Source organism: Haliotis cracherodii, unplaced genomic scaffold (genome assembly GCF_022045235.1).
Source record: "Haliotis cracherodii isolate W230 unplaced genomic scaffold, xgHalCrac1.p SCAF_26, whole genome shotgun sequence".
Classification (NCBI taxonomy): Eukaryota; Metazoa; Mollusca; class Gastropoda; order Lepetellida; family Haliotidae; genus Haliotis; species Haliotis cracherodii.
The window spans coordinates 4,538,465-4,550,971 of record NW_027266282.1 but is presented as its reverse complement, the minus strand read 5'-3'; the positions used below and the strand labels follow the sequence as shown (position 1 = coordinate 4,550,971).

Here is a 12,507-nt window from a genome sequence, read left to right as displayed (position 1 = left end):
CTAATTAATAACATAAGCAATTTGATCATAACATTTGGGGTATAAGCGTTAATTATATGGTTTAATGATGGAATTTAGTGATATGGATTTTTGCTCACCAATTAGCTGGGTCAGTCAAAATAAAAATAAAGTTTTGTTGGTCAAACCTTTTGTACTTTACTTGGCATAAAGTTGCTTGTCAGTCTGGTAGTGGAAAAAATAGATGCTAATCATGTCTAAACTACAGGAGGCTGATTATTTCCTAAAATAGCATGTATGTGTATTAACTTCTGAAGAGGATCTGTTCAATTGTTTTTAGAAGTTGTCTTCAGACACAGGCTACAAACACCTCAAAAGAAGTAAAAGAACACCCAATTCTTTCACATTAATATCACCAATCTGCCATAACACGACACATAAACTATACTAACATGAAAGAATCTGGCATTCTTTAACTTCTTGGAGGAGTATATTTGATCAATCATAATTCAAAATGTCAACTGTTATTTTAATTTAATACGATAATTGTAGTTGTATGTAAATTTTCTGATTCATCAAGGTTGGACCTTTCAAGCAAAATTAAATGTATTCGACTCATTTTTATTTTATGACCAGGCTTTTGTCTCTGGTTGGTCAAATATAAAACAGACAATAGAAAAAAGGGTCGTCCAAACTATTCTAGCGGTGTTAGCAAAACAGCTGTTTCTTGACATTGAAACAGATGTCAAAGGGTCACACGAGTTTGACAATAGCTGTTACAATTTGACCAACCTCGGTCAACAATGACCAGTGCTGTAAAAACACTGCTGTATTGCCAGTACAAAGAGACACTGCAGACACATGTGGCCAGCTCAGATGCAGCCCTTGCCAAAGGATCTACATCAAACTGACCCCCTATTTTCAAAATCCTTCAAATGTCTTCGAGTGGCCTTGTTTGTTCTAAGTCACATTTAAAGTGAAGATCTTGCAATATTTCGAACTCCTTTCCATTCTATCAATGAAGCGGTAAATGAAAAGTATGTCAAATGTCAAATTGAAATTTAGACTTTGATTAAGACGACTAACATGCATTCATGATTCAGATTTGGTGATGAATGTTTGTGATTTTTTTAAAACAACTCAGCATGAAGTTAATAATAGAAACATAAATTTAAAAAAGTAAGTGTAAGTCCACATTCAATATTGCTAACCAATAGAAACAGATTTATCAAATTTGAAAGAAATACAAACACTACATTCTTCTTTATAAATACTTTAAAGCATGTAACTGGAGTGAGTGAGTGAGTGGGTGGGTGGGTTGTGTTCTACAGACTCTCTATAATATTCCACTTATATAACAGTGTGTCAGCTTGATGTGGGAGGAAAGCCCCAAGTGATGCAGGTCTCAGACGTTTACTATTTTGGTGAAACCCACGAGCACGGGTATGGCGCTGACAAACCTAGAAACACACAGGATTCAAACACACAATTTAAAGGTTTCTAGCTCGCCGAAGGAACACAAGCCTTCACAGCAAATTGCACCATCTTTGACAAAGGGGCCATGCCCCAGTTTCCAACTGTAGGAATGAAAAACTATTGATCTTTTATGTCATCCCCTAAAAATCTTTTAAATGGAGAGGATATAGATTTATCTAAGCATCATAGACCAACCAAGTATTCATCAAAATATTGTGTCTACTGTATCGAAAAACAACCAAGGTTTCCTGGACTAAAATCTTTTTGCTTGCTAAGCATGAGAATGGACACAAGTATTATCCACTGCAAGATGCACTGGGTGCAAATGAGAATGGATGTTGGAATGAATGAAACTAAACATATTGAAGCATGATGTACGTAAGATTTATCTGATATTTCTGTTCTGATATGAAATACAATTAATATTTGGACAATATGCTAGATTTCCTTCAAACACAAAGTTTCAATTCAATCAAGTTTTGTTTGTTTGTTTGTTGTTTAACACCGTACTCTTATATTCCAAATATATGATGGTTGCTGTAAATAATCAAGTCTGGGCCAGACACTTTAGTGATTGATATCATGAGCATCGATCCATGCATTTGGGATACGATGACATGCATCAACCAAGTCAGTGAGTCTGACCACCCGATCCCGTTAGTCGCCTCTTACGACAAACATAGTCAGTCGCATGGGTTGTTGAAGACCTATTCTTGCCTGGATCTTCACAGGTTAAATTCGAAAAAAGGAAATCCAATTCTCCAAAAGGATGAGGAATGACATTAACACTTAGTCCCAGAAATAAAGTTACCTTATCTAATAATAGATATCTACAAAATAAAAAGTATAATCAACAGGGAGCTCAGAACAATGCTTATTTTCAGAGCTGAGGCAATCTAGACTTGCCAAATCATTCTCGGCTTGAGTTGGATTCATTTCATAATTTGTCTCCAGGGTCTTGGAGTGAGTGTGTATGGTTTTACGCCGCTTTTAGCAATATTCCAGCAATATCACGGCGGGGGACACCAGAAATGGGCTTCACTTATTGTACCCATATCGGGAATCGAACCAAGGTCTTCGGCGTGACGAGCGAACGCTTTAACCACTTGGCAACCCGACCGCCCCCCAGGGTCTTGGAGACAGACTAGCATCACCATGATCATATATACTTTGTATCTTATTTGTATTTTATTTGTTGTTGGGACAGTGTACACCTTGGGTACCACATTTGAAATCCTGGGACCTCCTAAAATATATTACCGAGACTCCCCAGAACATACTGATATACAGACATAAGTAAACTCCCCAATAAACACTCCCCAGGCAGTCAGACTACTGCTTTCTGTCTGCTAATCAACAGTGAGTGCAGAAGATGCATATTTTATGTCACACTGCCAAAAGGGATGTAACGTCTATCAATTTTTTATCCACATTATTCTCATGAAGACAACAAACAGAGTGAAATCCAACAACATGAAGCCATGTTTGAGAGTTCCTAAAAATGGTCGAACTCGAGCTGTTGAGGGCCGGAATATATTTATAGCAAACTGATAGAATCGAACTGTATATTGTGACATTTGTCAAGGTTACTATATGAACACTGTAGAAAATAATATGTTGTCAACCATGAAAATCAATTTCCTTTCCTCAATATTAAAACTAATCAAACACACACAGCTAATCTCAGTGAAATATTTATATTAAAAAATCATGTGATTGAAATTTAGGTTTATTTAAATTTTAACAGTACCACAATCATCAATAAATATCAATTGTCCTTGTGGTAATATTGTGAAACTGTATTGAGGATAATCAACGATTGATTATTACACCAAACTAATTATCAATATGTTCAAATTTCCTTGTAAAGAAAAACATTTCATCCATTAACTGTTTATTTCAAAACTTCTATACCTCATTAAATTGATACAAAGTTTCAAATAAATAACCCTGTCATTTACATGATTTCAGTAACAGATAACATTCAAAATCAATAAATTTCAGATACTTTTGTTGTGTTGAAATTTTATAATTTGTGACCAACTGACTCAAACCATAGATCTGTTATGAATATGAAACCTGCGTCTCCTAATAAGTTATCATAACAAATTAAAAAATATATAAAAAAGTTTAAAATTAAAATCTGATGTCCTGTTTCTGAAACCAACACAAATATATCAGTATGCAGGAAAGGGTTTCGTCTTCAATGACAATGAATAACAGCTGATCATAGCTTGACAAGGAAACAAAAGTAAGTAGGTCAGTCAACTACCTCACACACCTGGACAGCTCATATGAGGAAAAACTTCACAAATATGTATTCAATTTCAAACTTTCTCTGGTTCTTAACTTCCTCAGTGAAGGAATATTAAACTAAATTGTGTCTATTTCATGTCAATTTCATGGCTTTGATTGACAGGATGTTGATGTTCTGGCAATCACACCAATTCATTCTCTATTGTAATATACTAGTAATTAATCAGAATTGTGTTTTTCCTGTCAATCATAATCACCTGGCCAAGGTATTGTTGATTAGCTTCTGTGTAAATCATCATTAAGCAAGGTGTGGAGCTCGAAACAATAAGAATGTACAACTACACCTACTAATTAATTAATTACTAACTGGCTTGGTGTTGATTGGTGTCATCCTTAGCTAAGCACTGCTCGAGACCTGTCCTGAATAACTGTATTTAACAGGAAGATTATTTTGGGAAACCATTTTTGTTGAAACATTGCTGTATGTGACACGAGCAAAATGTCACAATGTCATGGTGACCTAATATTCTAAATGACATACTTGAAAAACATACTTGTAGCTGCATTTCCAGCCTCTGTTTACTAAACAGTCCGTAAAGCAAATACTCTATCTTAAGCATCATTTTGAAGCAAAGTTTGAATGAAACGTAAAATGTGGTCACCCTGACATCAACTTTATTAAACAACTTATAACAATACTGGATGCGTAATATATGATTTAAACAGAATAAAAATTCAGAGAATAGAATTAAGTATGGCCTTGTGGTACTGAAATATATAGGGCGAAATTTGAACCAATGGATGAAATATCGAAAATAGCATTAATCAATAATTATCTGTGCGAAACCAGGATGGTACGAGCAGTCAAAATAGGATTCCTTGAAAATAAGGATTGTTGGAATATATATGAAAGGACTGATGAGGAAATATGCGATAAAGTCGACTGATACGGTCGATAGCGTGTATAGCTAACTGATTTTACTTTGTCCTCACTGCCGATTGTCGCTGTAGCAAGCTTTTGTTTACAGTGCCGTTCATGCTATGTTCAACAGCCTACAGTATCAACATCGCTAACAAATGACATATTTCGTGCTCCTGGATCCGCTGGTAGAATGTCAAATATTCAGAGGATATACTTGCGGTGTAAACTGAGAATGAACACGGGATACATACTAATAGGGGGAGAATGGGGGGAATTTTATAATAAATTGAATATCGGCTGCAGTATCTCTTTAGACGAGCCAGAATTCAACGAACTGGGTCAGGAACGACGGCTACACCGACTCGCTTATTTCTAGCGGGATGAGAAATCGTGAAAAATGTCGGTTTGGCCTTTATAACATGTAACGGGGAAATATTTGTAGCTATGTGTAGCTACGTTTCGCGGTCCATCTGTCAGTCTTTGTTTGCCTATCCATCCTTCTATTCCGACTTTCGTTCAATCAATGGCTATTTGCTCGCTCGTACGAAATCAATACATTGAAGCACTGTGTTCTGCAATATTCTGACAAATAGGAGGCCATTCTTACCTTCCCTGCCGCTCTGCCGAGGCGCACTATTCCCAGTTTAAATCCAGACATGGGATTTCGTCCTCTGCCCAATTTGTGTTTGACTATTTTCCGTGACTGTCTTAGAAACACCGGTGTTCTATATGCGCTTTGTTATCCCCGACCGAGAACACACGTGGGAATGAGGCGGAATAGGAGCCAATCAAAATACGGGATACACCCATTTCCGCAAAAGGTCAAAGGTTATATTTACGTTAATGCAACGTGACACCGAGGCTTGGTGTTTATGATGCGAGTTGACCTAATCAACACTTGCAACTGACACGATGAGAGTTGTGATCTACCAACACAACATCACTGATGGTAAATGAATGTGAGCTAATTAGCAAGTGTCGGACAAGTAGGTTTTCTCGCACCTTCAGATGTTCGCGTGCGCTGTGCGATCAAACCCAGATGTAGATTTGACACGGTAGCGACTCACATCGGCGGGTGATCAACCACACTCGCCCATGCCTATATCGCTTCTTTGAAGTATAATATACACAGTCAGGGCCTGAATGAAAATATGTTTTTAGTTAAAATAATTTGAGCCACAAAAAATGCTTTGTATAATCGGCACAGAATGTGAATGCAGTATGTTATGATGCTATTTTATATTATTATTTATATGTATACATGCCATATGTTATGATAATCAACATTAAAAATTCTTTGTTCATATTCCTTTGTTACGTCGACAAAGGAATTTGCATTTTGTATCATTTCATGGAAAATATATTGAACAATGTTACGTTCAATAAAAACAATTTAGCAATCGTCACTGACGCATAAACATCCGTGTAGGTAATATTTCATGATATTCACGCTTTAGTAGATACCTATACCGTTAGCCAGATAGACGGAGAGAGAGACATACATTATTATTATAAACAAGTTTAAATGAATAACTTATGTACACAAGCCATACTTGCAGAGTTATGAGAGACGATAGTATAAACAGTATGATCAATACCTTTCTTCTCATAAAAGTAAAAATATGATATGTTTGAAATGTAATAACCGTGAAGATCCGATCCGATCCGATCTTCAGGAACCCATGGGTATCGCAATTAATTACCGGGATCGGTTGGCCAGGCTTGCTGACTTGGATGATGTTTGTTATTGTATCCCATTGCGTAGATCGATGCTCATGATATCAATCACTAGATTGTCTGGTCCATATTCGATTATTTACTAAGACCGCCTTCATAGAGATGGAATATTGCTGAGTGCGGCGTTAAACAACAAACTAAGATGTAATAAATATAATATATCTATGTGCCTTCTAACGTCCGTGAGTGCATTGTATGCAACAAAAAATATATATCAACTCAGCGTCGGTGACAACTTCTTCATCACCAAGGAAACCAACTTGCAAAAGTAGATTGCTGCCATCAAAAAAGCATATGCTGTCAGCACTTTTTTAAATAACTGTCCAAATTATGCTGATTTTATGTTTGGCGTGTCTGTCAAACTGGCAAGTGTTTTTTGTGACCCAGTTCTCTTTTAGTTTCTTTTTTTTTATGTCTCTGTTCGTTTGTTGTGCGCCGCACCGCAATATTCCACCTATATGACGACGGCCTGTAAATGTTGGAGTCTCGACCAGACAATCCAGTGATTAATATTGTGAGCATCGATGCACGCTGTCGGGGTACGATGAGACGAATTCAAGCCTGTCGCTAAAGCCAATAAGTGGCCCCTTATGCGATCAGCATAGGTTCCTGGGGATCAATTCTTCGGAATACCCATATACTATATGCAGTGTATTAAAAAAATCGCAGACTTCAGTTGGTTGTTGGTTCAGAAGTCAGGAATTGGTTAATTGCACGGGATATAATTTTCAGTTGCTAGGGGCAACAGCTTGTCGAATCCGATCGATATCAAAATAAATAATTGTTCCGTTTCACCGAAACGCTCTGTACATTTATACATAAAATTACCATATTATGATAGAGATTAGACGGTTTAACAGGCGTAAATTAAGCTAGCTTGACATGGGGGAAATTCCACAAGCATCATTAAACCCGTTATTCAGATAGGCTGTTGACTTTCAGCTATCATTTTCATTGTCTAGTACGTCCATTATCGTCTAGGTATCTTAGACGTGCCTGAAACAACTGATCGTTGGTTCGAATTCCGATTCGCCTTGACTACGCACCATACCCATCCCGTCTCTCTCTCTCTCTCTCTCTCTCTCTCTCTCTCTCTCTCTCTCTCTCTCTCTCTCTCTCTCTCTCTCTCTCTCTCTCTCTCTCTCTCTCTCTCTCTCTGGGTGAGAAGACGGAGGAAGTCAAGTGACGTAGCGACCATTTCTGGCACCCTGGGTTGTCCAAATGGAGCCCAGATCAATCCTCAATATTAGTGCCAGAGCAGAGGCAATCTAGACTTGAGTTGGACTCCTTTTTTAATATATTATCTTGGGTCTGGGCGACAGACTAAGCTTCAACCTGATTGAACCAGTGTTAATCAAGAATAGCAGAGGGCAATATACGAAAGAAGACGCATTAAATGAAAAATAAGTTATACTACAAATTGGCTGCCATAAGGATAAACACAACAGCCATGCGTATTGCTATAACACACCGCTATGTGGATTAACAAGTGTTTATTGCCTAACGTATACCAGAAGACATATATTAAATTAAATTATGTTGACCAATTACCTGCTATGTGTAAGAACTGTGGTTCTTGTGATATTGAAGATGAATTTCAGGTATTGTGTATTTGTGCTGGGTTTTCACAGTTACGATTAAAATATTGGCCCCATTTTCTACAGAGACAATTATCAATGTAATGAATTTGAAGAATGTTTACCAATATCCACTCTTTAACATGTGTTCCTTTCATACAAAACCTAGTTTAAATATTTCTTGCAACTTTTTTCACGAGACAATTTATTCTGTCACTCCAATTGTACTGCAGGCCATTAGGCCTTTCGAGTGACGTGGGTAAAGGAGATATTTTTGTGTAAATATCTCCTTTTCCTCCGTCACGAGATGAGAGAAACTTGATATTTCACGAGACACATGGAATATCCTATTTTTTATATTCTTTGTGTGTAGTTGTCTACCGGAAAAAAAACCTTGAAAAGTATATTCTCCCAACCTAAAACCCAGTAACAGTTCACCCACCCACACCCCACACCCTTGTATTTGCGAAAAAAAGGAGTTTCTGGTTTGCAACTTCTTAAAAAATACAACCAAATGGCCACCTGTCATTAATTTGCCGTGTCAATGTGGAACTAACGTAAAGAGGACGCCAGCAGTTTCTTTACCGGCTACATACCTACGATAAAGGGAGACAATAGTTCCGTCAAAGTGTTATGTTCACTGCAATGAAAATATCACTTTTCTCAACTTCAGTCTTTCACACTGAAGTATATAATAAAATGTCTGTCAGAAGACAAAATACTCTCAACACCTAGTTAATTTATTTTAATTAAAACGTTTTTTAATGATTGTATCGATGATTAAACTAATTAGCTTTAACAATGGCGTCACCTTTAGGCTGTTGACCAGAGTTCCCCTCCCCAGGGTTTCAGTAGATTTGGGAAACTTAGGTCAGCAGAAGTATGACGTCAATGAGTTGACATCTGCCAACACTGGTCAGACAAGGTTACCTTGGGTTATACATTGGTCAATGCGGAATCACCTTGCAATGTCGTCCAGGTTTTAAAATCGAACGTGAGAGCTACCATTTGTGCCCGTGCCATTAGAGAGTAGCTCGGCGGTAACTTTCTCCATGCCGGACCCGGGTTCGATTCCTGAAATGGATACAGTGTGTTTTTTGGTGTTTTTTTTGTAGTTTCTCGCCGCGCTCAACTTTATGAAGGCGTGTGATCGTGTTACATTTGTATACATCGATGTAACTCACTGCCCCTCAAATCAACGACCCTTAGGTTACGGGCACACCAATGTATTGGTCGGCGATGCGCAGGAGATTCACTGTATCGACTCTCAGCTAGCTGATTGTGTGGCCGCTTAATATCAACCACTAGTCCATTCGATCGCATACCGCGAGGGTGTGGTTCAATGTCATTAAAAATCAGATCTTAGTTCTCGCTACCACTAAACAAAGACCTGAGGAAATGACATTACTGGTCACGTCAGAACGACCTTTAATCCGATTAATGAAAGCGTCGCTTACCAGATCTGGAATGGGACAGTCCGAATGTCTTTTACTAATCATGCAATCTCGAAAAGTTAACACGACGTATTCCGAACGACAGTTGGGCTCTACGACCGAATCCGTCAAAATCATCGGCTATCTGTTGCTTCAATGGGATAAACTTTTGAACGGAAGAGACCAAGTCCGTTTGTACTGTCATACAATCTAGGCCATCTTTTAGCCATTCCAGAATGTTCTTTTGTTCAGTTTTCACAGTTTTAATTGAGAATTTGTCAAAATATTTTTCGAAGCGTAGTTGCCAGTTTAAAAGCTGCCCTCTGATTGGCTTATGTAGACTTATCGTCAGTCATTCCATTGGTCGGTCAAAGTTCGCGTAAAGTCGGCCAGACGTGACATGGAATGGGATGTCCTCAGGTCTTTGTTTAGCGTTTGTTTGTTTGTTGTTTAACGCCGCACTCAGCAATATTGCAGGTACATGACGGCGATCTGTAAACATTGAGTCTGGACCAGACAATCCAGTTATTGATATCATGAGCATCGATCCACGCAATTGGGATACAATGACATGCATCAAGTCAGCGAGCCTGGCCACTCGGTAGCGAGAACTAAGATCTGATTTTAATGAGATTGGGGTGTGGATCTGTGCTAACACCGTCAACTACTGGACCATTCGATCGAATCCCGGGGGTGTGGATCTGTGCTCTCATCATCATCCAATATTAACAGTCAACTCGTATATAAACCGAGGCTTGGGTCAATTCTCTTCCGATCAACCCCATCTGACCTGTCGAATACCGAGGCGTGGGTCGATGCACACACCACCGATAACTGCATGCTACTCTGTCCGTTGTTGGAACTATGTTATAATATTGCTGCATACGGCGTGAAATGCATTTCCCAACCCAACCCCAGTTTCAGTTTAAACCCCCACCCCGACCCAAGACTTCATCTTAACTAAATAAGACAAGCATACAAACACGAAGCTCGACAGCGAAGAAGCCACGTTGGTGGTACACTGGGAATTCTTTCATTTAAAACATTTAAAGGCTTTAGCAATTAATCAAACCGGCAAAAGCGTGACTTGCCTGCACGCCCGTTGAAACGGATTAATCATTCAGTACTGCTAATCTTTTGCAGCTATGTATAGAAACTATATCGTATTTAATCTGAATATTAATGGTTACTCTATCTCTTTCAATGAGCGAGTCATTTTTATAAGATTGTTTTCATCTCAAGAAACACGCGACAATGACATGACATCTTCATACGATGCTAAAAGTACAAGTGTTCCAAAAAGCAACAAGTGCATGGATAATAGGTGGACGTTCAACAGTTGAATTTCACATTTCATTCTGAAGCAGCATGTGTGATCAATGCTATGTTTTTAAATTTTGTATGTTATCAAATCCTATCTTTACAAGTCCTGATTTAAACCTATATTTATTTTAAAGTCAGAAAATGTATAAGTTCTATTAGCAAACACACTTTATGAAATGTATAAACAAAATTATGTTTGTTTGTGTGTTGTCTACGCCGCACTCAGCAATACTGCAGCTATATGACGGCGGTCTGTAAATAATCGAGTCTGGACCAGACAATCCAGTGATTGACATCATGAGCATTGATCCACGCAATTGGGATCGATGACATGCATCAACCAAGTCAGCGAGCCTGACCACCCGATCCCGTTAGTCGCCTATTACGACAAGCATAGTCGCCTTTTACGGCAAGCATGGGTTGCCGAAGACCTATTCTACCCCGGATCTACACGGGTCACAAAATTATGTAATTCATGAACTTTATATTAACTATGTATATTACCATGTATAATACTGTCTTGTACAGGATAAGAACACTATCCTTCTTAAGCTTTAGGTATATATGCTTACTGTCCTGTTGTAGCCCATAAGCCTCATGGCGTTACTTATTAAGTACGTTTCCCTTCTTTCATTTTTTTATATACACAGCTTATGTAACGCGTGACACATGAATAAACTATTTCTCATTATTTCTCTGTTTGACAGCGGGGGCCGAATCCACAAATTGGTATAGCGTTACCATAAGGAGTCGTAGGTTAGTGATACTATGCACACAGAAGAAAGTCAAGCCTTGCCTACTGCATACATTTCCATATGAACAGTTTTTTAAACATGGTGTCCCTAGTAGAGACCCGTGAAGATTCCGGGGTAGAATAGGTCTTCAGCAACCCATGCTTGTTGTGAAAGGTGACTTTGCTTGTCGTAAAAGGCGACTAACGGGATCGGGTGGTCAGGCTCGCGGACTTGGTTGATGCATGTCATTGATCCCAAATTGCGTGGATCGATGCTCATGATATTAATCACTGGAATGTCTGGTCCAGGCTCGATTATTTACTGACCGCCGTCATATAGCTGGAATATTGCTGAATGCGGCGTTAAACAACAAACCAACCACGAAGATTTTATGACAACACACTTTCTTTTTCGTTTACAAAGTGACACAAACAGAGCTCGATAAATGTTATGATAAAACGCTTTCATTTTTGTTTACAAAGTGACATACATAGAGATTATTGCACCGGCATTTCAACTCATGGAGGATTTCATGTTTTACCCTCGCTCTCGCTCGGAAAATACAACAATTCTACCATTCGTTTGGTGAAATCAGTTTGACACACATGCGAGTGTAATAAATTCTTAAGACCACCGTCTTAAAAAAAACACAATTATCGAAAATTCAGCTATGACGTCGATTCTAGTGTGCCGTCATTCCGATCTTACTCCACAATAAGATTTGAATGACGTCAATAATGCCGCCCTGATGACGTCAAACAAAACCACCGTCTTAAGGTAAAAATACCAATAGTGAAGCACGGAAACCGAAGTCCGTTGACATGTTTTGTTACCTCTCCACGACGATATCTATTTGACTTCCCTTTCAATTACCTCCACTGCATCTTTGGAACGTGATCATCTGGATGACATATACAGTGTTCATGTACCACCTAGAGGAACATATAGTGTTCTTGTACCATCTAGAGGAACACATAGTGTTCTTGTACCATCTAGAGGAACATATAGTGTTCTTGTACCACATAGAGGAACATATACAGTGTTCATGTACCATATAGAGGAACATATAGTGTTCTTGTACCACATAGAGG

General features: G+C 38.4%; 1 protein-coding gene across 1 annotated transcript in view; it reads right to left on the bottom strand.

The window, feature by feature from the left end:
• LOC139472983 (zinc finger MYND domain-containing protein 19-like) overlaps positions 1 to 5,351 on the bottom strand; it is a 45,983-nt gene extending 40,632 nt beyond the window's left edge. The window contains exon 1 of the mRNA XM_071255480.1: positions 5,220 to 5,351. Within this exon, the coding sequence (XP_071111581.1) occupies positions 5,220 to 5,270 (51 nt within the window). The 5' untranslated portion in view covers positions 5,271 to 5,351. The remainder of the gene's footprint in view (positions 1 to 5,219) is intronic.
• Positions 5,352 to 12,507: the final 7,156 nt, after the last annotated feature.